This window comes from Chroicocephalus ridibundus, chromosome 5 (genome assembly GCF_963924245.1).
Source record: "Chroicocephalus ridibundus chromosome 5, bChrRid1.1, whole genome shotgun sequence".
Lineage (NCBI taxonomy): Eukaryota > Metazoa > Chordata > Aves > Charadriiformes > Laridae > Chroicocephalus > Chroicocephalus ridibundus.
In genome coordinates this window covers 28275433-28300992 of record NC_086288.1, presented here as the reverse complement: position 1 = coordinate 28300992, position 25560 = coordinate 28275433, and the positions used below count along the sequence as shown (strand labels likewise).

Here is a 25560-nt window from a genome sequence, read left to right as displayed (position 1 = left end):
AGGGACACTTCATGATCACAGGTGAAGCAGCAGTGTATTGTGAACTCTTGGAAGAATACACTGCTTCTTCCTTGTTGTGTCTTTGAATGGTGGAGCCTACAGTGTGCAGTACCTAAGGAGAAGCCATTTTTTGCATGGATGACTTCTCAGCAAACAGCTCCTGTAGTGGAGTACCCATGGGGCAAGTTGGGCGATGGCTTATAACAGGGTGATGAGGGTGATCTATCAGCAGAGTGCTGTGCTTGTGACCATTTTTGGAGCAAAGAGACAGCTGGGGAAAGTAACACTATGTGTGAAAACATAGCTAGGATAGTAAGGGCAATAGACTGGGGAAGACCACACAGATGACTGCTGGATCTATTGGATCAAAGGCAGAGAGGTGAAAGAAGACTTGGTCATCTCATGGTGTCGTGACTGCAGAGGTTGCTTTGCCTTTTGGGCAACTTGAGTTCATTTACGGTACAGCCGGTCACTCAGTTCACTGTAGGAAGGCAAAAACATGCTTATGGATGAGTTACGTTGTCTGGTCAGTATCTGAATAAAAGTCAGATCTTTACATTTGCCTGGGAAACGAGTTCTTAAACTGAAAAGGCTTTATCGAGACAGGTATTGAAGCTAATGATTACAGAGTAATTTTGAACTGCATTGTTCACTGTCAGCTAATACAGACTTTGAATTCAGAGTTGTCTCCTATTAGAAAGAAGTTGAATGATTCTTGATGGGGGATACAACACTAACTGATGCTGTTGGGACAGTTACTGGGAGCCTTATATGAGATGGAGATTTTGCTGGAAATTGCAGGACTGGGAAATAGATCTGAAAGTATTCAAAGTTGGTGGCCACGTGAAATAATATAGTTAAGTAGAGGTAGAGCTACCAAATACATTTTCTTACGAGTTGTATCTTTTGGCCTTATAGATTACCCTGTGAAGCAAAGGGTATGTTACTTTCTGTAAATAAAAATGGAATAAATGGACAGTTGTACTCTAGAGTGGTTGCTAATATCCTGCAGTTCCCTAAAGTATATTCAGACATCTATTTATGTAGCTGAGGTGAAAACCCAGCCACTCAAATCTCCTGAAGCTTTTGGGCTGTTGCTGGACTCCACTTGGAGATACAGCTTTCACACGCTCTTCCCAGAAGGAAGAAGCATTTCTGCTTCATCCCTGTTCTATTCTTTATGATGCTTTGGACTTCCTTGATTATTATTGGCTTCCATTCTCTCTACCTAGCAGCAATCATGGGAGAGAATATATGCTCTTGCATTCTCTATCTTTTAATTTTTATTTTGTTTTGAGGGTATAAATAGATCTCTGCTTCAAAATATCTTCAATTACTGAAAGAAAAATTTCAGGTTGCTGCTGTGTGTAAGAGTGAGAATAGAACAGTTTCTCCAGGGCTACAGTTCGGTGGTGCTTCATTAACCAGCGCTCAGGCAGCATTTCAGGAGTGAACAGTTGTAACTTTTCTGTTTGTGGGTTGTGTTTGGGCAAGTCTTGCTTGTATGTGTGTGTGTGTGCTTTTTTTTTTTTTTTAGTTTTGTTTCTAAACAGCTTTCAAGTTTCTTTTCCTTTATTTCCACAGAGGGGTTTTCGTTTCCGATACGTGTGCGAAGGGCCTTCACATGGTGGACTTCCTGGTGCTTCTAGTGAAAAGAACAAAAAATCATACCCTCAGGTCAAAGTAAGTACATAAATCATTTATTTTGCAACCTGAATGCAATTGTCATATGTATGTGTATATGACCTTACTGCGTATCAACATAAATTTGTAATAAATTACTCAAGACTGACTGCATTTCAATCCCAACTTTTAAAATGTAATTGTTTTTGAGAAGGAAGGTGTCTTCAGATTTGTGGAGTTATTTTGGCACTGTATTTGTCTGCCAGCAGTTGAGCAGTAAGCTTTCCTGTACCTACCACCTCACTGCCGTCATGCAGACTAATAGAGCTCTTCCTTAAGGTGCAGCTTTAGCGTAAAGCGAGGCCTGAGCTGCTCAATTACTCCAACTCTAGCATACTGCAAAGCATGAGTCTGGTTAGTTATTCCGCTTCACTCTAAGATCCTATTTATCAAGTTTTCCTTCTTTTCCTGTTCACGTTACTCCTTATTTAATATCTCTAGGGCACTCAGTTCTTAAGGACATAATTCCTTTAAAGGCAACGGAAAAATTATTGTTTTAATAGGAGCAGCGTTATATTAGGAGCAGGATTTCGCCGAACGTTTTTTTGGGACTTTTTTCCCCTGGAAAAAATTCAAGGATGTTAATCAAAGAACATTCTGTGCTAGCGCAATATGAAGATTATAACAGTGGTGATTAATCACTGTAGGATTAGAGAACTGTCTTTGCCTATGGTTCTTGCAGAAAAGATACGCTGTGTCTTTTCGTTACTTTTTAACTTCATGAAAGTCTTAGTCTTGGTATTGCATTACCTCTTTGAAATATCACAGTAGAGATTGTCTCATGAGGAGCCGGGTTAATGTATTTTATACTCTCTGCTTTATGGGGAGAGAAGGGGAGGGAAGAGTGGCAAGCAGTCGGCCTCTGTCTTGGTGTGTGCCACTCCTCAGCTTTCTCTGCAGTACGTGTGTAGTTCTTCCACGGTTCTTGAGAAAGGCTGGAATTTGGAACAGTTGCATCTCCATAATGAATCAGTATGAGCATGACTCAATGGAAAATAATCAGCATTGGCTGAGATAGCCTAGGGTGTTAGTCTTGCAAATTGAGAAGAGGCTGGGAAAGCTGATTTCATATAGCCTTGCAAAACTCCTATGAAAATTTACTAGCCCAGGCAAAGGATCTACTTGCTTTTCCCTTTCCTATTGGGGCAGTAATGATGAACCAGTGAATGAAATTTCACTGGTATGTTCACATATAAAATAATTTACCTCAGTTGAGCCAGATCTTTGAATTCCAATCCAATCTGTATTGATAATAACACAAATGATACTTTGTAAAGGTGTGATGCGTCGCACAATAGCATGAAAAGCAGATACGCAGTGAGGAGTTATATAGAAAATGGAATTTCTCTGTGAGTAATCTAGAAAGCAAAATGTTCTTTGGCTTTCCATCAAACCTTCTGTTTTCATTGATCATCAGATTTTAATTTCATCTAAAGCTTACACACACACACACACACACACGTGTCCCTTCCCCTCCCTCTCTCGCGTCCTACTGTGTGCATCTGGGTTTTTTCTAGTACAAATCCCCACATGGCAACACCTGCTGGGAGAGGCTGGCAAGGGAACACAACAAGTAAATTCCTCAAGGCCATTGCTTGTTAGTGCCTGTTCTTGATTCAAGTGATGCCAGTAAAGACAGAAGTGTTTCACACCTTTTCCTGTAAGCCTCTTCTGTGTTTTGTCAAAGGGTGCTCACCTTGTCATAACTGAGGTGAGCACAATTGAAGATTGCTGGGTTTTGTTGCGTTGGGGTTTTTTTGTTTTGGGTTTTTTGTTTGGTTTTTGTTTGTTTGGGTTTTTTTTACTCTTGTGCCAAGGTTTTCACCATAAAACCTCCATTGGTTGATCACAGTGCTGTGAAAGGACAGTAGTGTGAGCTTTGGCTGTACTGTAAAAAGGAGGTTTTGTGACAGATCTTTAAACCTTGGCCATGGTGTGGTCAGTGCAGCTCACATTGGGATCTCTCTTCTGCTTGGCCAACTCTGCACAGAAAGCTGATGTAATTTACCAGTAGCTGCCATGGGACATCCTGAAAATAGACATCTTCAGTGCACAAAAAAACATTGCAGACACCCTACTCCCTTTTCTTAGGCCAAAAGAAAACACATTTATTTTATATGACCTCTTGCACAATGTGAACTGTTCAACTTCACCCTTTTATTTTTCCCTCACTAACTTGTGGCTGAGCTGGAACACATCAAGATGTATCTTTCATTTAAAGGTTGGAGTGCTGAAGGCTTCACTATGTCTCTAAGCAAGATGTTTTGGTAGTTAATTACATATTTAACTACCTCCTGTATGGTATATTAGGAGATGGTGTAGGTCAGGAGTTAGTGTAGCAGTTCTGCAATGCCTGTCTTCACACTTAAGACAAATCTGCACTGGCCAGCAAGGTGGAATTGATTGAAAACCTCTTCTGACAGCACAGTTGTGACAAGTGGTGTCCAGGTAACAGTAGTAACACAACGCTGGAGATGTTTACTATCTAGAACAGTTGAAATCAAAGCTTCTGAGCTGCTGTTTCATCATTAGCTTTTTGTCCAGGGGAAGAAACGATCAATAGTATAAGAAGAAAGAATAAAACTGGATTGTCTAATATTATCACTAGCTTACTTAACTAGCTAAATTTTTTATTCATAATTTGCTTTTTTTTATGTATTTGAAAAACTGTGAGAAAACTTGCGCTGAAAATTTCCACTGGCCTTCTTACACATTTACCATGTCTGTCCTGATGTTGCATACTGATGTTAGTGTAGGCATATTCATGTTTTACACTAAAGTACTTGATCCAGTTTTGGGTGTGAAAAGAATTTGCTGAAAATAGCGGTGTGAAGGAAATGTCCTGAATTTTCATCTCCTTGGGGGCAAATCTACGTGGGTGGCTGCAAACTCAAGTTGTCTGTTCTTTGTGAGCTGGATGTAAATCAGCTCCATCCCAGAGGCTGAGTAACCGATTGCGCAGAGGTGTGCCCGAGCTAATGAGCACCATCTCTCTGCGGATGAGTTTGGACATTGTGCAGTTCAGCGTAGGAATCGAAGCTGCATACCAGTTAGGCAGCCCTAAACCCAGGCCCCTGAACAGGAGAACTGCCCATCCAGGCATGTCCTGGGGCTATCCCAAATTATACCGCAATTTGGAGATAAGCGTTCGTATTGAAATCGGGGATTTCAGCGCATACTTCAAGTTCAGGAGGGGAATTTATGGAAAATTAATCAAGTTACTTTGTTGATGAGCCTTCTCGGTGAAGAAAGGAGCAGCATATTTGCTTTTTTTCTCACCATAGGAATTAAATTGTAGAGTGATAGGTCACTGATTACAAGTTAAAAATTCATTTAACAGCTGAATTAAGGAATAGACATGAGACAAGAATGAGCAAACTTTTTTTTGTAACTCTTTACCCCACTTAAAAACCTGTACTGAACTAAATTCAACCAAAGCTAAATGCAGTGAGATTTGTGGTTTTTCACTGTTGTCGTTAATTTGGCTGAACACGGGGCTCCGAGTCCCTTGAATTGGGCTTCTAAAGCAGAGCACCTAACTCATATTTTTAGCATGGGAGTGAACCTCACATTCAGAGGATCAGATTTTCAGCTGCCGTTGGTTTAAGTTACTTTACGTTGCTGCTGCTTAGACCTCTGAGTAAGTATTCAATTGCCTAAATGATTTTACCACATCTGAAATATTTTGTCTTAAACTAGCAACTGAAAAAAAAAAAGATGCTGCTCTGTGAAAATACACTGTTTATAAAGAGTGAGTGATGCCTCATCCACGGAAGACTTTTTGTACGTGTGTATTGAGGACAGCAGTAGTCACACTGAAGGTTAGGCAGGATTGGGGCTATAGGTGCTACAACAAAGTAATTAGAAAGAGAAATCGTTGCTGGCTTTGTAGGTTTGACGTGGTCTTTTCCATCATTTGCTTTCTGTCGTTGACCAGTTGGTTTCACTTCTTGCTTTGTGAGAGTAACTGGAAAAAACATGTTTGAAGTAGGAAAACGTTCTTACAAACTTTTTGTCAAGTTTCAGAAACTATAAAAAATTGGCTAGGGTCCGGACTGCAGGAGGATGTGAAATAACTGAAAAAACTTTCAACTCTTGTTTTGAAATTGACTCAATTTCAAGTTCACAGGGTCCTTGTAATCTCTCAGACAAATCTCTCTCAAACAGAAACAGCAGATAAATGTGAGCCTGCAGCATTTTAACTTTATCAGATTAGATCAATCGAATGCTGCTTCAGTACAGGATGTAATCAAGTATTACAGCTATGCTCTTCCCAGGAACTCCTTATTTTCTTTTTTCTCTCCTATCTTTAATTTGAAGTTCAGTAGCTATGTTTTTCAGACCACAGCTCTGATTTTGAGCAGTACAGTACAGACATGCTATCTCCCTCTCATATTGAGTATATATTTTTGTGTGAACACCATAATCCTTAGTTTTCTGTAAATATTCAGCATTATAATATACCCTCTATCTTTTAATGCCTTTGATGTGTTTTTTAAGTTCTTATGTAAAAGGTGATAGTTATTTGTATATCTTAGTGACAGAATAAATTTTAAGGTATTCTGAAATTGTGGTGTCAGTGATTCAGAAACACTGAAAAATTCTTTGAGACTTAATTTGTAGTACCTAAGGATATTTAACCCCTGAGGCTAGTTTGCTGGGCGCCGAGATAACCTGGATATCTCAAAATCAAGTAGGAAAGTCTGTCTCTAAGAAATACAGGTAGGAAAAAATTCAGGGACATTCTGTAGTTTTTGCAGCATAGGACATCAGAGTGGATGACAAAAATAGTCCTTTCTTGCCTTACGACCTACATAAGGTATTACGTTTTAAGAATTCTTTTGTTTTTCCCCCGAGATAAGAGACTACAAAGATCATGCTGAGCTGAGTAAGAGGGGGAGATCGCAATCTGGTTACCGCCGCAGTTACATGTTCTGCTTTCAGAGACTGGAAAGTCCTTGACGTGCAGCAGTCCTACCTACAGTTTCACTGTGGTTTCTACAGCTGATGAAGGATTGTCTTGAACTTTTCTGATGTGATACTAGAACACGCATGTTACTCATAATGAATATAACACTATAGATAGATATGCTGGGAACTTCATAGCAGGGAAAGGCTTGTTTAGTGAGGGATAAAATGAAAATATTTTTTTTAAAGCTCCCCTGTTGAAAAGTTAATTGTAGTAGTGGTGGTGACATGCAGTACCAAACACGATCATTTTTCTTTTTGGATGACTTAGTGAAACTCACATAGGGATCTCTTCATTTTCCCACTGCTGGTAAATGGTGGAGAATGGTGAAGCAGTGATTATTCTGCATCTCTGTTGTTGTTTCAGTCCAGGAGGCATTACAATTTGTAAACAAGAGAGAAACATGAGTACCCCATGTTTTGTATTTTAGAAACTGCCGCTTGTAAAATGCACATTAATGTGCAGTATTATACAGTTAACTAGCAGGCAGTGAGTAATGAGAGAACTTTTGCACACCTGTTCCTCCTGGAACAGCTTTTTCATGGTTGGGATTTTTTTTTGCTTTTAGCAGTGAATGGGAAAATGGGGAGGGCACACGTTGTATGTATGCAGAGTGTTTTAGCTGTGATGGAATGGGTTCAAGAGAGGGGTTAACTGGAGTGAAGGAAGCTAGCAGGACTTAGTAATGTGGTGAAATTGTGGCAATCCCTGGTTATCAGTGTTTTATCAACAATATAACCTTAAGTATTCAGTTCATCACTGTTTCATCACTTTAATGTTTACCGTGATCCTTTAATACTGTAGTTGATTAGATCTATAAGCCGCTGTAATACAAAGAACTTTGCCCAAGGCAAATTAGAAGAAAAATTAGAGGAGGAGGGAAAAAACCCAACATTGATAAAAGGGTTAATTAAGTGAATTGGAAGGGAAGGTAATGTTTGCTTTTTTGAAAGCGGGGTAATTTTATATTCAGCATAATTTGAAAGTGGTGCATAACCAATAACTGACTTGAAAAGTATTATTTGTGAGGAAAGAAAATAAAATTTTAGATTTTTAAATTTTAAATTTAAATTAAAAAAGCTATTTAAAAAGGTATGGTGATTAGAAACTACAACAGGGGGGAAAAAAAAGCTTTGTAGTCTGCCAGAGTTGGCTACACTAAGGAACCCAGTTTATCATAGTTCCAGTCCTGCAAAATCTTAGGTGGGGGTTTAGCGTATATCCTCATGTATGCTAAGGGAAATATTTACTGGACTGGGTAACGTGTATTGATGTAGCATATTGAACTAAGAAAATACCTATGAATTTAGGGACATGATTTAGAAGTGGCTCTTGTCAGGGTAGGCTATAGGTTGGACTCGATGATCTTAAAGGTCCATTCCAACCTCAACAATTCTATGATTCTATATAGAATTAATTCCTTTTAAAATCTAATAATAATTTTTTAAATTGGACAAAATAATGCAGGGGGTTTTGTTAAATATGTACATTTTCTGTATGCTTCGTAACATTTAACAGTGTTTATTGTGAATTCAATGTACTAATTGAAATTTAAGGAGAGCAATGTGGATTAACTGGCCAGGAGGTAAAACTCAAATTCATAATTTGGGAAACAGAAGGTTGCTTTCCTTTAGCTTTGTTTTATTTCTTAGCTTTTTTGGTCACTACTCCTGTCATTTGTATGTCAAGTTTAATTACAAAAAAAAGTATTGGCTTTTCTTTGTGATGATCTGGTACAGTTAGTTTTTCATTTGTCTTAAATGAGGAAATGCGTACGCGTTTCTCCTGTGTAAGTCTCATTGTACTTAACTGACAGAAAACACTCACCTGGAATCATTACTTGTTCCATTTTAAAAACCAAACAATCCCACATTTTTTTCATATTTCTTTACAGATCTGCAATTATGTTGGACCTGCAAAAGTAATCGTCCAGTTAGTTACTAATGGGAAATACGTCCACTTACACGCTCACAGTTTGGTGGGTAAATTTTGTGAAGATGGAGTATGCACGGTTAACGCAGGACCTAAAGATATGGTTGTAGGGTAAGTCTGTCAACTCATTTGTAAAGCCGGGCTAAGGGAGAGAGAATCAAGCGTAAACACTGTAAGGAGCAATACAGAAATACTACTAAGAGGCAGCTAAGTGGAGCACTAGTCTTCATGCTCTGATCTGTGTTTTGTTTGTATCTTAAAAAGAAAAATAAATGGGGTTTGTGTTTACCTTTGTAGAATTTGCCCTAAGCAAGCTAAGTAGATTTAAGCGAATAATTTTCACTTAGGATTTGTAGGGTTTCAATCCCTTGGTGCACAATCCAAATTTGTATTCTAATCCCATTCTTTAAAACATAAGTAGTTTCAATCAAAGAGAAGGGACCATGAAATTACTGAAGAGGAGCTTTTGTTACCATTTTGATCAATATTTTGCTTTTGCTGAAATCTGCCAATAGGCATATAGGGAAGAGAAGAGCATTAAGAAAATAGGGTTAGTAAATTTGAAATTAATGCAAGACACGTATAAACATGAAAATACTAAATGAGTCAAACTTTTTAAGTTTAAAGCAGTAAGGTTGTAGTGAAATTGTAGTTGGTCTGTTCTTGTTTAATTTAAAAGAATAATTGTTTATATCAGTAAATGGGAGCTGAGGCTCCTGTCTATGTTTTCAGGCTTAGATCAGGTTTCATGCTGGCTGTGAGTTTTAGTTCTGTGATCTCAAGAATGTCTTTGTTGGTGAAGAAGATGAAGTTTAAAAAGCTGAGAGGGCTGGGAGAGAGAGATTCTTTTAAACTGTAACTTTTGATGTCCAAGCCCAGTGCACTAACTTTACCAAGCACAACAATTTAAATAGCTTTATTTGAAATGCTCCTTTTCATCTTGAAAAGTTTGGCTCATTTCCTAACCTGTCTTGTTTTTCATCAGATGTTTAGAAACAGCTTTCCTATCCTCAATTGACCCACATGAAAATTGAGTTATTGTCTTGTTTTCATACTTCCAGATCTAATTGATTTTTAAATGTGCCAGGAAATTTTTACAAAAGCGAATCCTATATTATGGAAGTTTTCATTCAAATAGATACCTGAAGTGTCTTGCTGAATGTCCAGAGCTTTGCTTAAAACATTTCCTTTGGAAAATGTTGCACTGGTTTTAGCTTCTTTGCTTGCTCTCCAAATCATTTTGAACAGATGGAGCTTATTCTGAGCAGTTGCTCTGCATAACAGCCATATAGAATGACATATTAATATCATTGCCAAGACAGAGCAAACAAGGTGTGACAACCAGATTTTCAAATGTTTTGTAAGTTGCTTCCACAGTGCAGGTCTGAAACCTAATAGATTACTACTTATGCCATGGGGAAATCCCATGCACCAGTGCAATCGCTGCCACATAATTGTCCACATTTTACATGTTTTGTAAGCTTGGATGAATTTTTATTGCTGGAAAATTTGCCCTGAAGAATTAATAGTGCCTAAGTAAGCCTATAGAGTCCTTCCGTTGACTTCAGTTGTGTAGCTGCCTCTGGTAAGAGAGAGACTGCCTGCTGCAGGTTTGGCGTAAAGCTTTAAGAAAATACTTCCCGTGATCAAAATTCGGCAGGTTTGCGAATCTTGGAATACTTCATGTCACAAAGAAGAAAGTGTTTGAAACTCTGGAAACACGCATGATAGATGCTTGCAAAAAAGGATACAACCCGGGACTCTTGGTGCATCCTGAACTTGACTATCTGCAGGCAGAAGGATGTGGAGACAGACAGCTAACTGGTATGTAGAAATGATGGCCTGATTTTAATAGGCCTTTTACTAAAAACAGGTTTAGCTTCTGAAAATACAGATTCTTAGCCAGAAAAGGGCCTTGGGTAGGAAAACAGCCTATCGCTATGTGCTTTAAGAGGTGGTGTGTTGTTGCTGTGCTTTAGAGAATCTGAAAGAAAGAATCTCTGCTGTCAACACACGCTTGAGAATGGAGCAACTTCCTTCCATAGCTGCCTCTGCCCACCTCTGCACCTGTATTTCCTTGCTCTTATCCTGTTTAATAAGCTGATAAATAGAATAATTTTGCATTATTGCTGCAAGACATGATATCCTTCAGTAATTTGGGGACCGTCTTTTGAGAATATTGTTCCATTCAGCTGCATTTCACCCATATCCCTGTAAAACCTGTGGTCTACGTTGCTTTCAAACCTGTGGTCTACGTTTCTTTCAGGCACTGTATAGAGGGGCCAGCCTTCTCTTCATCACTCTAATACCAGGAATTCAAATGTCCTTAGTGGTGGCCTTTGTCCTTTTCGCAACCTTTATAAATTGAGAGCAGAAAACAGTCATTTTCTATATGTCTCTTAATTGTATACCTTTTCTTAAATAACATCTGATGCACAAACTGCGAGATGAATGCAGTATATTGTGAATAGTTGCTCCTCTCTGCTTAAAAAGAGAGAAGCTGATGGATACTAAATGAAGAGGAAAACATTTCCTCGCTATTGGTGCCTTTTGATTGTAATGGAATGACAGTTTGGAAAATGCTCTCTCTGTTTTGTTACGAGTCCCCTGCTGCTTATGTTAATTCACCTGTCTACTTATCGGTTCCAGAACGTGAAAGAGAAATTATTCGTCAGGCAGCAGTACAGCAGACTAAAGAAATGGATCTCAGTGTGGTGCGTCTGATGTTTACAGCTTTTCTCCCTGACAGTAACGGTAGTTTCACAAGGAGACTTGATCCTGTTATATCAGATGCAATATATGACAGCAGTAAGTATATATGGCTTTAATTAGTTTTTTAATAAGGGACAAGCTTTTGTATGTACAAAAATGATATGTAGATATTGCTGTACGTAGACTCATGTAGCCCTGTTGCTTTCCTGTTATTTGATCAATAACAAGTGGTCGATGTATGAGTGCCTCCATGTCTGTCCAAGTACATATGGTATCATTCTGGTTTTTAATAGATGGTGATGTAAGCCATAAAGGAGGATTTTATTTTGCTGTTAACACGTTTAATCCTGCCACTTTTGTTATGAGGATTTTGTAAACTCTTGTTATATTCATAAGTGCTTGAATTTTGCAGGGTTTTCAGTTCGTTTCTATGACAAACGGTTTGTCACACAAGATGTGAAGGGAAAAAAAACAACTTTGCTTCAATCCTGTTGAGAATTTGACACCTTTCAGTTTGTTGGCTATCTGCTTGTCCTTGTTTTGTGAGCCTAACACAACCAGAGTTCTCAATCCATTTCCTTTAGACCTGTCAGTATTTGAGCTATGTATATCTCTCAAATATATATATAAAATATATATATACCTGTTGATTTATTCATGTTTAAAAAAAACATAGATAAATTTAGGTAGGTTTTATTGGAGGCTTGTCTTTCTAATGCATTTCTATGTGTTGTGCTTAGGTTTTTTTGAAATCTAAAACTGTTATGAAGGTAAGCGTTTTTTTTAATCTTTCCTTTCAATAGAAGCTCCCAATGCCTCCAACTTAAAAATCGTAAGAATGGACAGAACAGCAGGGTGCGTAACAGGAGGGGAAGAGATTTACCTTCTCTGTGATAAGGTTCAGAAAGGTAAGAGTCCTAAGTATCGTAAGGCACACCAGGGTGTTCACATGGAGTACACGTGAAACCCGCTCTGCTGCCTTAGTATTCTCCTGCCCTGATAGTGCAGCAGGATTTGTAAGCACTCAGCCTTTCTAGAAGCCAGGCCAGCAGTCCAGAAAATGAATAAATCAAAATAGCCTGTTTCAAAGCAAATTCAGCTTGTGTTGCCTCCACAGAGACCCTGTGATTGTTTGTTCTTCTCAAATTTCTGCCCTTGCCCATGTTCTGGGTTTTTTGTGGGTAGTGGGTCCTGGGTAACGTTTGACTCCATTAAGTAACACCTGCTCTGCATTATTCTGAAGTTTCTGATTTATTATTAAGTTCCTGATTATAAAGAGTAAGTATGAGCAGTCTCTACTAACCACCAATGGGAACTGAATGTGTTCAGCACTGCTGCTAGTAACTTCACTTTTATGTATATGCTAGTGGTAGAGATTACTCGGTGTAAACAGATTCTTCTCACAGACTCCTTTTGGTAATTTCTGGTTGTGGCTATGAGTGTGTCAGGATTGGGCAGTGCGGATTTGGATGCTTTGTTTTTGGATAGGAAGGTAATGGTTAATGTGGTTGGTTTGTAGTATTTGGGCTGAACTAAAAAGAAAAAATGGGAGTGAGGGAAATCCTTTGCATTTTTCAGCTCTAGGTAATACCTGTGACTCCCTGGTATAGGTTACATGGTGGAGCAGGTGCCCTGTTCTCGTCTGTTTGGAATCAGTCCCTGCACATGTTATTAAAATTACACTGATGTTCGTTGTTAATACAGGCTGTCCTTTTCCACCTCTCTTTCTTGCAAATGTTCTTTTACCACTTAGGAAAAAGAGACCTTTGAAAAAAGCTGTTTTCTTTCAGTAGTGTGTATACCCTCTGCTATCAGAAGGACTGAGATGAAACATAACTCTTTTGCACAAAATAAATAAATAAATGTCTGACTCAGTGGAAGCCCTGAGGTGGGGTTTCCCCTCAGCTGGATCGGGGTTTCCCCTGACCTCATTGCTCTCAGAAACCTCCTGCCTGAAGGAACTTGAGCATGCAGGACAGCAGGACTGGAAGTGGTGTTTCACAGTCTTGAGACAAGCAGGTGGTGGATCAGAGGAAGCAGTCTGTCTGCTCCAAAAGCCTGTCCTGTGTCAGTCACCCTAAGAGAGAATAGGCTTTTTTGAGTTTTTTCTCATAGGTGTGCTCGGGGAGGAATATGCTAGTGTGATATTTCCCAGCTTCTCCTAAAAATATAAATAAATAAATACAAAGGGAATGAAAGAAAATTTGTTTAGAGGAGCAGAAGCCACATCATGTGTTTCTGGCCTGTGCTGTTTGGGGGATGAGGGATCACTGCTGACGTGCCGCTCACTCACACCCTTGCCGTCTCTCTGAGCTGCAGCTCCAAAGTGGCGCTCTGCCAGCAGCAAGCGGAACTTGAGCTGTGGCACTTCAGGTTTTGCTACAGTTTTTTTGAACTGAAACTGTTGGAGGAGAGAGGGTGGTTTCTACGTTTCACGCTTCAAGTTCTCCCCTCCCTACATGTTTGTTCCAAATAAAGCTCCTCTGGAATGTTTTATAGCCCTAGAATAGGAAGAGGTAGTGAACGTAGTTCTCCTTTTACTGCTCAGTAAATAGAGAGCAACTTCAGTGAAGTCATTGCTGATCTAAAATTGATGTCAAAACTGGATTATTTATGATGTTTTCATAAAATGGATAGAGATAATTGATGTATTACTCATGTAATCACCCAGCCAAAAAGTAACCATGTTGATTTTATCTGAAATAAACTTAGCTGAAAGTAAAAAAAAATGCACAAACAGCCCAAGGAGTGCTTCTTTCACTCTTTGCAGATGATATTCAAATACGTTTCTATGAAGAGGATGAGAACGGTGGTATGTGGGAAGGCTTTGGAGACTTTTCTCCTACAGATGTACATAGACAGGTAAGTAACAGAGCACTGGTCATTTGTTAATGATCTTCTCAACTCTGTAAAGTGGGATTCTGTTATAATTAGTACATTAGGTGAAAGCATCTGTATCCCTTACTAACTTCTTCTTTTGTTGGTTACTTCCTAATAATAATACGATCTTAACTGTTCTTTAAAGACGCACATTAGGTAAGTAGGCAGGTTAGGAATAGAGCGTGAGGAAATTGGGAGATAGGCCCACTGCTTTAACATGCAGCAGTGTAAATTGGGATAGGATATATAAAAAAAAAAATCTCTCAGAGCTCCTGTGAACACACTGAGAAAGCCACAGAATAGATACTAAATGATATGGGGACAAACAGTGCAGTACTTACATACGTGATGTGGTGGTACTTTGCACAGCAGTTCTTTCTTTCCCAAAAGGCTCTAGGACTCGGACTCAAAAGTGCAACTGAAAACTAAAATGGAAGTTTATTATTGTAGCAGCCGTTTGCCAAGAAATTTTGCCTCCCAAGCCATGAACCAACTGCTACAAAATAACACAAATATAAAAGCAAAGTTGTCCAAACCCATGCTCCACGATAGATGTGCTTATCATTGTTTCCTTCACAGTTTGCTATTGTGTTCAAAACACCCAAGTATCGAGATGTCAATATCACAAAGCCGGCATCTGTATTTGTACAATTGCGTCGGAAATCTGATCTAGAAACAAGCGAACCGAAGCCTTTTCTCTACTATCCGGAAATCAAAGGTAATTCATTAAACCTGTTTTATATGTTGGAAACAGAAACTGCAGGGTCCCTAGGAACGTTTTTAATAGGATAGGACTTGCTGGATGAGGGATTTATTTTGTAGTTATTTTTAGAAAATAGAATATTTGCCTCCTTGTTTTGTGCAGAGCTAGTATGAAAAGCTGTAGCTCTGTCATGGGTTTGTAGGTTTTTTGTTGGACTGGTAGGCAGTAAATCCACGACAATGTTCCTAGTGAGGCTTACTCCCTGCAAGTTTCCTATATGCATGCATGCCTGTCCATACAGTAGATGGCACTCTCTTCCTCTGAGTTTCTGCAAAATAGTATCTGAGGACATTTTACTGTCAGTACTTTCAGATGAAACCATAAACCAAAGACTAGTTGGTATCTGGTGGAAAAAGTACGGCTTTTGCAGTTCTCTTCTTTTAACATCACGCCTCACAATTTCACTGCTGTTTTTGAATTTTCCAATTGCCTGTACTAGTTAAGTAAGCCCAAGGCATTTCTTGTGAGAGCAGGGAGGGTGCTGTTTCAAGCTCTTGTGTTAAAATATTAGTCATTAGCAGAAGTAGAATAGTTGGCGGCATCAGACCTGCTTCCTAAATTGTTAGTGAAAAGAAGTTTAACTAGCAGATCTGTGCCCTTTAAAGCCTATATTTGGAATGTTTGACATGAATAGCAGCACCAATCACGGTTTTAAATATCAATAATGTTAGTGATATGGAAATGCCTTGAGGCCCAAGTCAGAATTGGTGTTTCATTGTACTAAGACGGTCTTTCTGCTTAATAGTTTGCCTGCCTGCAGGTTACACTGTTATGTCCTAATCTTGCACGTTTTCAGTGCCTAACTTAGAGCTGTATTGAAATCAATACCGTGTCAAAATCTCTAAATATGTGTGCATCAGTGATAATGGACTAAGGTCAGCTGAGGAGGGAGGGATGTCAGTTGATGTCCAAAGGAATCTACTGTACCCCTATTATAATAAAATATCAGAAAGCGTGTATTCAGAAAAACTTCCAGAGTTGCTAGAGAATTTTGTATCAGTAATGATTTCAGGACTCTTGCACAAATTTTCTTGAAAGTGAAGTGTACAACTGCAGAGCAAAGTTTCCAGATTTGAAGCAAACCTCTTTTATGCGCTTCTTAATGGAGTAAAATTAATTCAGCATGATGTGCAGTTTTGGATCTCCTACACAACCTAATCATAAAATTACCATTTAGGGCCTGTTTTTTCCCCTTGTTGCAAGTGTCCACACAAACTTAGACACGCGTATGTGGATTTTTTGTTTGTTTCTCTGACTAGATTGCTCTCTAGAGTTTTCTCTCCTCGTCAGTGTGAGTATGCCTGGTGCGTGCATGCATACATACTTACAGATCATGTATGCCTGGAAATAACGCACTTGTACTTTTCAATGTACTGTTTCATGTATTCAGCTCCCTCATTTGATGCACTGACTGGTGTGCCTGTGCATGAAATTTCTTTGTGTCATATGGCTGTTGAAAACTACTAGATCGTTTAATGAACAAAGGATATTTTGTTCTTTCAACAGTTCTACTGGATTTTAACTCCTGTAATGTTTGTATCCCTACTTTTGTTGCTGTTGTCGTGATGTTTTCACTTTCCCCGGTCACTGGGATACTTCTTTTAAGTCTCTGTTTATTGCTTTCCAGGGGGGCTAAGTATTATTTTGTACTTAACGCTATAAAATATTTAGGCTTTTTTTTCTACTGCTTCTCAGCATGGTTTGACAGTGTTATGTCCTGCCTGAAAATAAGCTATCTTTGTTCTAGTGTTTTTTCTGATATTTTAAGTAAATCATGTCAAGCAGATGTTTTCACCATTTCTTGCCATCCTTACCCTTCAACAAAAGTCCAAAGGGCACTGCAGGTACTCTGCACTGGAGTTGCAGGAAATCAAAGTGCCTTGTGATTTGCTGACCCTTTGATAAGGGTCCATTTCAGAAGTAGATTTGCTTAGCAGAAGAGCCTGTGTGTATAATCCCCAAAGGAAATTTTCTTGAACAAGTTTGTGGTTCGGGGCACTTGTGCTGGTTTATGACTTGCCTTAGACATAAAAGAATTTGGGGACCACTGATTTCCAGGGCTCTAAGTACATGAGACACTTTTGAAGGAAACTCTGAGCCCCATAAGACACCTCTGCACGTTTCCCTCCTAGTCTGAGCGCAAGGCACCTGACATAACTAAAGAGACCATGCTGGCCCAAGTGATCCTGATGGTCTGGCTGGGGATTTGGCACTAGCTTGTTTCTCACAGGAATTCTCACTGCTCCATTACATACAAAGTTGTTCTGTTATTTGGAGCCAGAAGAGAGTTGACTCTTCTACAGCACTCTGCATTTTCCTTTATAAACTAGTAAACTTTAGTAATGCTTTCTGTAGTCTGTGCATGGCCGTTAGTAAGAGTGACTCCTTATCCCATCTATTCCTTCTAACCCAGATAAAGAAGAAGTGCAAAGAAAACGACAGAAGCTCATGCCAAACTTCTCTGATGGCTATGGTGGAGGCAGTGGTGCAGGAGGCGGTGGCATGTATGGAGGGGGAGGTGGCGGTGCTGGCTCTGGTAAGGCAGCAGTTTTGGACAAAGAGGGGAAGGGCTTCTACTTTGAGAGCAGGACAGGTGTTTTTTCCAATTTTTAAAATGTGATGAGGATTTCATTGTTTTCTAGGTAGATAAAACCTGACTCTCCTGTCTTTGTAGCAGTGTTACTCATTTCAGTCAAGCATCTCCTTGTTTTCTAAATAATTCTGCAGCCCCTTTGCCTTCCTACTTGTAGATGAGGCTTGTAGTGACTTTTTTTTTCCTCTTCCTTGAAGCCTTAAGTCACGGATAAGGCTTTTCTAGTTGAGGGAGTTTGAGTCAGAAATCCATCATACCTTAGCTTTGTTGCTTCCTAGGGCCTCGAAGACACTTAGCTCAAACCAGGACAGACAGCTCAGCTAAGTATCATCTTGGATGCTCACAATTACACAGGTTCTTAATTATTTCTGGGACCAGGAATGGAATTTGGCAAATGAACCCTGTTAGTGTAAAGAACTATTAAAAAATTCTGGATACTGTTTAGTAAATTTTCTACTATGCTCTACCTGTTGAAGCCAGAGCATATCTGAGATGCAGGATCCGTAAGAGCATTCCTTTGATTCTTGCAGCAGAGCATTAAAAACCTCTAGGTCAGCAAATGTCATCTGAACCACAATACCTTTGCAAACATTTTTGTAGAGCAGTGCTTTTCAAACTGTTCCATGCGTTGCTAGCAGCGCATCTATAACAACACCAGAATACAAATTTGTTGCAATCACAAAGATTCAAAAGCAGAGAGGTAGCTTGTGAATCTCAGCTGAGTTTTAGATGAAGTGACAGTACGTTTGTATGGTCTTATGGATGTTGGGATAGAGAGTGTCACTAGCCAACCATCTAGAATTTCTTTGGAGTTTTGAAGTGGGGGAGGGTTCGCCTTCAGTCTGGGAAATTCATTTTAATCAGATGGAATAAAGCAGAATGTATGTAGAAAACATTTCAGTTCTTTAGGATCAGTGTTCTTCCAGATGGTGTTTTCATTGCTTTAAGGTGTAATTCTATTAATTCTTAATCTTTTTCCTTTCTTTAGGGTTCAGTTACCCTTCATATGGATACTCTGCTTTTGGAGGGATGCATTTCCACCCTGGCACAACAAAGTCCAATGCTGGAATGAAACATGGTAACAGTTAAAATGTCATTGGATTGACTTTGACCATCTTTATTTTATTCTACAGTACACTTCTGAAGCGTCATGCAGGTCTAGCTTAGTGTGCTGAGGAGGACTATTTTTTTTCACTAGAATCAGTCTCTTTGCTAGAATCTCTGGCAGCAGAGGGGTTTGTGTAGATTATACTGCCCTGCTTCTCTTTAATTCTCTCTGAGTCTGCCTTAAAAGCTGTGTGCATGTTCCTTTTTACTGCTAATTCCTGAGAAGCAGTCACCAAAACCCCTCCATGTGCTTCAATGTTCAGTGTATGTTTTGAGCAACAGCCCTCTTGCTTGCTTGAACGTGCTGATTACAGGTGACCCAAGGACCAGACCAGAGAAAAGGTATCTGCCTTTGTTGCCACAGTCTGGTACCACACGGTAGTGCAGAGAAATAACATAAAAGTCAATGGAAAAGGTTGAGTTAATAAGAAGAGCATTCTTGGCTTCCTAAAGTAGGGAAATCATTTCAAGTCTACAAGTTGAATACTCTGTAGTTATTTCCAAAGTCTTATGATTGAATTTGCTGTCAGAAAAATGAAAGGAAATCTGAATAATTCTGTTAGATTTCCTGGGAATACTTCAGACTTGGATTCTTGTACCATAAAAAGAGAGGTATATCTATTACTGTTTATAAAAGATTATCTTTAAAGCAGGGGCTGTCAAAAACATAACATCACTTTAGAGCAAGTTACTTTGCTATGACTGTCCATGTGCGTTGGCATCTGGAGCATTATGTTTCATTAGTGTTTAATGCTAACACCTATGTTAAAGTAAATTTTTGTATTGAGTTCTTTAGGGTTTGGTTTTGGCTAGTTGAGCTTTATCACTTGCATAAAAAAGCAACAGTATTGGACACTAATGACACTAATTTTTGTTTGAAGGACTATCAAATAGCACAGCTGAACAAGATGGGAAGAGCTCTGATAAACAAAGTGACAAATGGGACATGAAACGTGATGTGAAAGTGGTAACTACGGAGAGGAACGAGTGCAGAACCTCTGGTGATGAGGAGGAGGAGGAGGATGCTTCTTCCTGTAAAACTGAAGTAAATGAAGCAGATCACAGGTGGCAAGGTAAGTGAACAAGTAAATGTATTTAGGGTGGATCAAACTGTAGTATGGGCAAAGCTGCTGTTAAAGGCCTGGAAATTCCATAAACGTCTGCTTGCTCTTTTCAAAATATGATAATGCCTCCTGGAGGAAACAGGAGGGATTCCATTCCCCCACATTTAAGGTCCCATCCCATACATGGTTCTGAATATAATCTTCCACCTTTTTACTCCTACTGGGCAACTGAGCTGCTGCTTGTCATGCAAGGAGAAGAGGTAGCGTAGCCTGCTGGGTGCATTTAACACTGCTTTGTAATAAACCTGTAGGAGGAACACTGAACGCAGTGAAGGTATACAGTATACAGTTCAGCAGTTGACATGGCTTTGATATTTGATGGGCTTTAATGGATGAGGAAATTGATGTTGGCGAGGTTTTTGCAGTGGTTCTTCCCTGCAATTCTACTGTTAAATTGCATGCAAAGTAGCATTAAAGGTTTGAATTTAAAATGTAAATGTATGTGTCCCCATGTGACAAATGCACAGTAAAATAACACCGTTGGGTAGTGAAGTCTTATACATGCAACTGGTGAACAAAAGGGGAGGAAGGCGAGAGTAGTCAGTAGAAATGATTTAGCAGTAGAGTTGTAAAATATATGAAGGCTACAAATCAATCTTTCCCAGACAGTAAGACTTCCTTTTCCTAGATTGTTTTTTAAAAGAGTTGATGGTGACTTTTTAAAGGATTTGAGTAATCATGCCTCTCATAAAATTAAAAAGACAATAATTGGACTAGAGAGACGTGGTAGTGGTAGGAATTGAGCAGGAAGGAATTTTTTGGGTTTGGGTTTTGTCAAGCGCAATATGATCAGGCCACTTCTGTTGTTCCCACCTTGGTCAGGGAGAGGGCACGTTATCCTGTGTGTACCAGCACCGTGCGATACTTGCTATCAACACCACTAGAAGCTGTGCCTTGGGAAACCCAAGTCACGCGGTAGATGAGTTGTAGTTGTATAAACCTCTGAGGTGTAGTTTCTTGTGATCTGAGAAACAGATGGTGCTCCTGAGCAAAGCTGAAGAACTTGCTGTTTGCAGTTCTGGTTGTGATAAATCCCATGACTGATTTAGAGAGCAAAGTCCTTTGCAGATATGTGAAGAAATGATGGTGTCCATTTAACAGCCGCCAAGGAGGGGCCTGAATTGTTGACCTGGTTTCCAGGTAATGAACATTGTAGGCAGGAAGTTGAATGTTTCTTTTCATTAACTATTATAATGGCATGAAAAGAGGCAATTTCAAACTCCATGTTACATGAAATACAGATGCAGAACAGGCTGTATGAAATGGCTACTGCAGGTTAGAACATTTGGATATTAGACTAAAAGATGCAATCTTATAGTATTTTGAAGGATATCTTTTTTGTGTGCTTGATATGAGAAACCAGGGAGGTTCAGCAGCCAGTTTTTTGGACTTTGGAAACGTCCGTAATGAGAAAAGACTGAATTGCTTAACACCCTTTACCCTGGATATATATCTTGAACATAACATCCATTTAATGCTATTATTTCATGGTAAGAAATAAATAGCAAATATAAATGTATCAGCCTGGGCATATAATATGGGAACTGCAGTGATGTATTGGCTAAAACAATAAGCTTCATGGATAGTTGACTATGTCTTTGGCTTACAGAAATGATGTATTCATGTTCATCAGGGATATGCTTCTAACCCAGTCTAAATGCCTGGGTTTGTGTAGCTGGAAATCCTGGGTATTCTCTTTCTGTGTGCTTTAAATGACCAAGTCTGTTATACTTGTTTGCTGTTAGTAATTTCTAACCTTACAAGGTTTTATAGAAACACAAAACTGTTCAAAATACAGGCTGCTTTCAGATTATACTGCTTCCCAGAATGAAGATTGTGGTTTGAAAGTTCATCTGTTTCATTTTCGCTAGTTTCTTGCTGATACAGAACCACGAAGGTATTGACAGAGTAGCTGGGGTGACTTTCTTCCACAAATGAGTTTCTTTCTTCCCCTTTCTCCCTTTTGCCTCCCCACCATGACAAATTCTGGTTTTTGAAATCTCAATGGTTGTACGTTTTATAAATCTAAAATCAGGATACTACAAATACTAAGCATTGTAAACATTGGAATGTTTTAAACAGGTGAACAGACTCTCTGTAAGGGAGCTGTAAAGCTCTCTGCTTTACTCTCTGCTGCTGCAAAGCGGGAGAGACTGCATGGTTCGAGTAGGAGAGGGGGCACAAAGCCCTGTGTTTATTCCATAGCCTTTCTGTGAGTTTCCGTGCAATATTTGACAGGTCACTTGGGCGTCTTGTGCCTCAATTTCCTCAAGTCTAAACTACTCAGAACTGCATGGGAGGTTCTTTTAAGTGCACTATGGACAAGTGGCCTTAGATGTCAGTTGTTTCTAAGCAAATCCAAGTTCCTGCTCCTTTTGTCTCATTGCACACAAGTGCACATCAACGCAATTACTCAGTGCCATGCAAAATAAAGGTAGCTTCCAGAGTTTGTTCTCAGGATTCCTGCTGCCTGAATGCTCAGCGTGCACATAGTTTTACTTCCCAGGGACTCATTCCCCCTATCCTTACCTCTCAGGAGTAATTAGTAACCTGCCTCAGTGAATCAGTAAATAATGTTTGGTGGTCTGCACTTCGTATTTCTTTGGCAGCACAAATGCTTGTCAAGAGAAGGTGGTGTTGCAAGGAAGACAACCAAACTGATGAAGACAAAACTTTGTGTTGCAGATGGTCTGTTCCTGGAGAAGGCCATGCAGCTTGCCAAGCGTCACTGCAATGCTCTCTTTGATTATGCTGTAACTGGGGACGTGAAGATGCTGTTGGCTGTTCAGCGCCATCTCACTGTTGTCCAGGATGATAATGGAGACAAGTAAGTTGGCCTCTTGTCATGTTTTTGGTGGCAGAATGGTGTAGTCAATTTGTTCTGTCCCCTAACGGTTCTGATCATGGATTGCAGCACTGCTCTAATCAAATACATACCATTCTCCTTTGTGCTGCTTGGGAGAGGTACAGCTGCAATGTAGACAGTTTTGTTGCGTTTGCTGGAAAGTCACACCACAAAGTTCACTGATTACCTGTCAGAAAGTAATCTGGTCATTGAGGGCATTGTTGAGCTTGTTGTGAGTTTGTTTGACTTCTTTTACTTAAAATCTTGACTGAGCATGGAGTGCTATGCTTGCATTGTGATACACAGTTGATGGGAATCCTCGGCTTGGTGCTGGAGGAGAGTGCCCTGCTTTTTATTCCATGCAAGTCCTTAAGTCTTCGTAGGAAGCTTTAAGTTGGTACACTGGGAGATGTAGAAATAATAGCTGGAGGGTCCATGCCACTTTTCTCCCACTGACACCAAGTTCTTCCCAGAGGACAGCGTTTTGCTTTTGCTTACATCTCTACTGTACTGTTGTCTTCTAAGAGATTGCACAGATGTTTGGGGCAGACTTGGCTGCTAGTATTTGCTTATCAGGCCTTCAATAACGTGAGCTGGAGTAGTAATCCATTTTGTTCCTCTGCAGCTTAAGCAGACTTTGTGGGCCTCATAGTGAAATACAGTGACAAACTAATGATTGGTAGTTATGTAAAAGCAAAATCAACGGAAGTGGCTCTGAATGCACGCAAAGATAATCTCTCTTGAATAAGCAAGTGACGTTATCACATCCTCACTTTTTAGCTGGCAGGCTTTGGGCAGGCCCTGTGCAATCACTTATGTTTCCTTAAACTGCAGTATTTTGTACAGTAGAAGCCATAGAAGCCTTAAGGTGTCTAGCTATATGGAAAATTACAAGTGACTGAGACGTGCTATCCTACTGTTCGATTACTCTGAGAGAGGCTACTGCTTTCATTCCACTTTCAGTGAAAATAGGCCTCAGATGACTGATAAACAACATACACTAAGGACTGCAAAATTGGAGATAGCTACTTTACTTGCTTTGCTTTCCAATTGGCAACTTAATGTCTGCTTTGAGGAAAACAGGAGTATGAATGAGGCTGGAGCTAGCAACAAAATCTGCTAGCACTTTGGACAATACAGCTTCTGTGTTTTACAGAAGAAAAAGCAGGGGTAGAGGAGTATTGAGCAAGTAGGACCTGCATTTAAATATCAATACAGTGTCCCTCAGATTTGGACTTGCAGGGCATTTCCACAAAGTCAAAATACTTTTCAGAATGATGGTAAATAGTTGTTTTCTTCCTGAATCAAGAAGTACCTGCAAGTATGTGAGGCTCAAGCTCATGCCGTCTTCCTCCTGGAATGGATTTTAGTCTGTGAGCATGTAATACATCTAAATTACTCTGCAGCTTTTTAACAAAACAAAGTTTTGGTGACTGTCTTCCAGCCCCTTACCAACTTCCAGCTCCTTTAACCAACCAGGAGCTGGTGTGAAAGAAAAAAAAGGTCAAAAATCATAAATCAATTTCTCTAATTTTCACTTTAATCATTAAAATCATATGGCAAAAACCATAAAATTTTTGCTTAAGCCTTTAAAAAATGTTGCTGTCAACAATTTTGCTCATCTTTTGTGAATGCAGTATGTAGGGAATGAAAATACCTTTAATGGGACTCTACCGTTGTGTTTTATGGCTTTGAGACAAAATAAGTTAATCTGTGATCAGTGTATATTTACAGTGGGCACTGGGTAACAGCAGCTGTTACTGCATTTATACCAGTAACACTGCTCTCCAGAAGCCTGATGGTGTTACAGCACTCTGCCTCCGCAGCAGTGCTGAAATGCATTTTTTTTGAGGTAGGACTGTTCCAGGAGGAAGTAGTCAATGATCTGCTTCTGCACCTAGACACGCACAAGTCTATGGGGCCACATGGGTTTCACCCAAGAGTACCCAGGGATCTGGGGGGAGAGCTCACCAAGCCTCTCTCCATCATTTATCAACAGTCTTGGTCAACAGGGGAGGTACCAGATGACTGGAGGGTGGCTAATGTGATGCCCATCTACAAGAAGGGTCGGAAGGAGGATCCGGGGAACTACAGGCCTGTCAGCCTGACCTCGACACCAGGAAAGATCATGGAGAGGATCATCTTGAGTGAGCTCTCACGGCAAGTGCAGGGCAGCCATGGAATCAGGGCCAGCCAGCATGAGTTTAGGAAAGGGAGGTCCTGCTTAACCAACCTGATCTCTTTCTATGACCATGTGACCCGCCTTCTGGATGCGGGGAAGGCTGTGGACGTTGTCTATCTGCACTTTGGTGAGGCCTTTGACACCGTCCCCCACAGCATTCTCCTGGAGAAACTGGTGAATCATGGCATAGACAAGTGTACTCTTTGCTGGGTTAAAAACTGGCTGGATGGCCGTGCCCAGAGAGTTGTGATTAATGGGGTGAAATCCTCTTGGCAGCCGGTCACCAGTGGTGTCCCTCAGGGCTCAGTTTTGGGGCCGGTTTTGTTTAATATCTTTATCAATGATCTGGATGAGGGGATTGAGTGCACCCTCAGTAAGTTTGCAGATGACACCAAGCTAGGTGGGAGAGTTGATCTGCTTGAGGGTAGGAAGGCTCTACAGAGGGACCTGGACAGGCTGGATCGATGGGCCAAGGCCAACTGTATGAGGTTTAATAAGGCCAAGTGCCAGGTCCTGCATTTCGGTCACAACAACCCCAAGCAACGCTACAGGCTTGGGGGAGAGTGGCTGGAAAGCTGCCCGGCAGAGAAGGACCTGGGGGTGCTGGTGGACGGCCAGCTTAACGTGAGCCAGCAGTGTGCCCAGGTGGCCAAGAAGGCCGACGGCATTCTGGCTTGTATCAGGAATAGCGTGGCCAGCGGGAGCAGGGAAGTGATCGTGCCTCTGTACTCGGCACTGGTGAGGCCTCACCTCGAGTCCTGTGTTCAGTC

At 40.1% G+C, this 25560-nt stretch overlaps 1 protein-coding gene across 4 annotated transcripts in view; it reads left to right on the top strand.

Moving 5' to 3' along the window:
* Positions 1–25560, top strand: part of NFKB1 (nuclear factor kappa B subunit 1) — a 59960-nt gene that overhangs the window by 22717 nt on the left and 11683 nt on the right. For 2 of the 4 annotated variants that reach the window (XM_063336363.1, XM_063336362.1), the window contains exons 5-16: positions 1585–1683; positions 8547–8695; positions 10245–10408; positions 11234–11392; positions 12100–12204; positions 14067–14158; positions 14756–14894; positions 16199–16243; positions 17353–17475; positions 18521–18610; positions 19521–19712; positions 22449–22590. In XM_063336363.1, the coding sequence (XP_063192433.1) occupies positions 1585–1683; positions 8547–8695; positions 10245–10408; positions 11234–11392; positions 12100–12204; positions 14067–14158; positions 14756–14894; positions 16199–16243; positions 17353–17475; positions 18521–18610; positions 19521–19712; positions 22449–22590 (1499 nt within the window). The remainder of the gene's footprint in view (positions 1–1584; positions 1684–8546; positions 8696–10244; positions 10409–11233; positions 11393–12099; positions 12205–14066; positions 14159–14755; positions 14895–16198; positions 16244–17352; positions 17476–18520; positions 18611–19520; positions 19713–22448; positions 22591–25560) is intronic. The other 2 variants (XM_063336365.1, XM_063336364.1) reach the window with 1 other exon arrangement.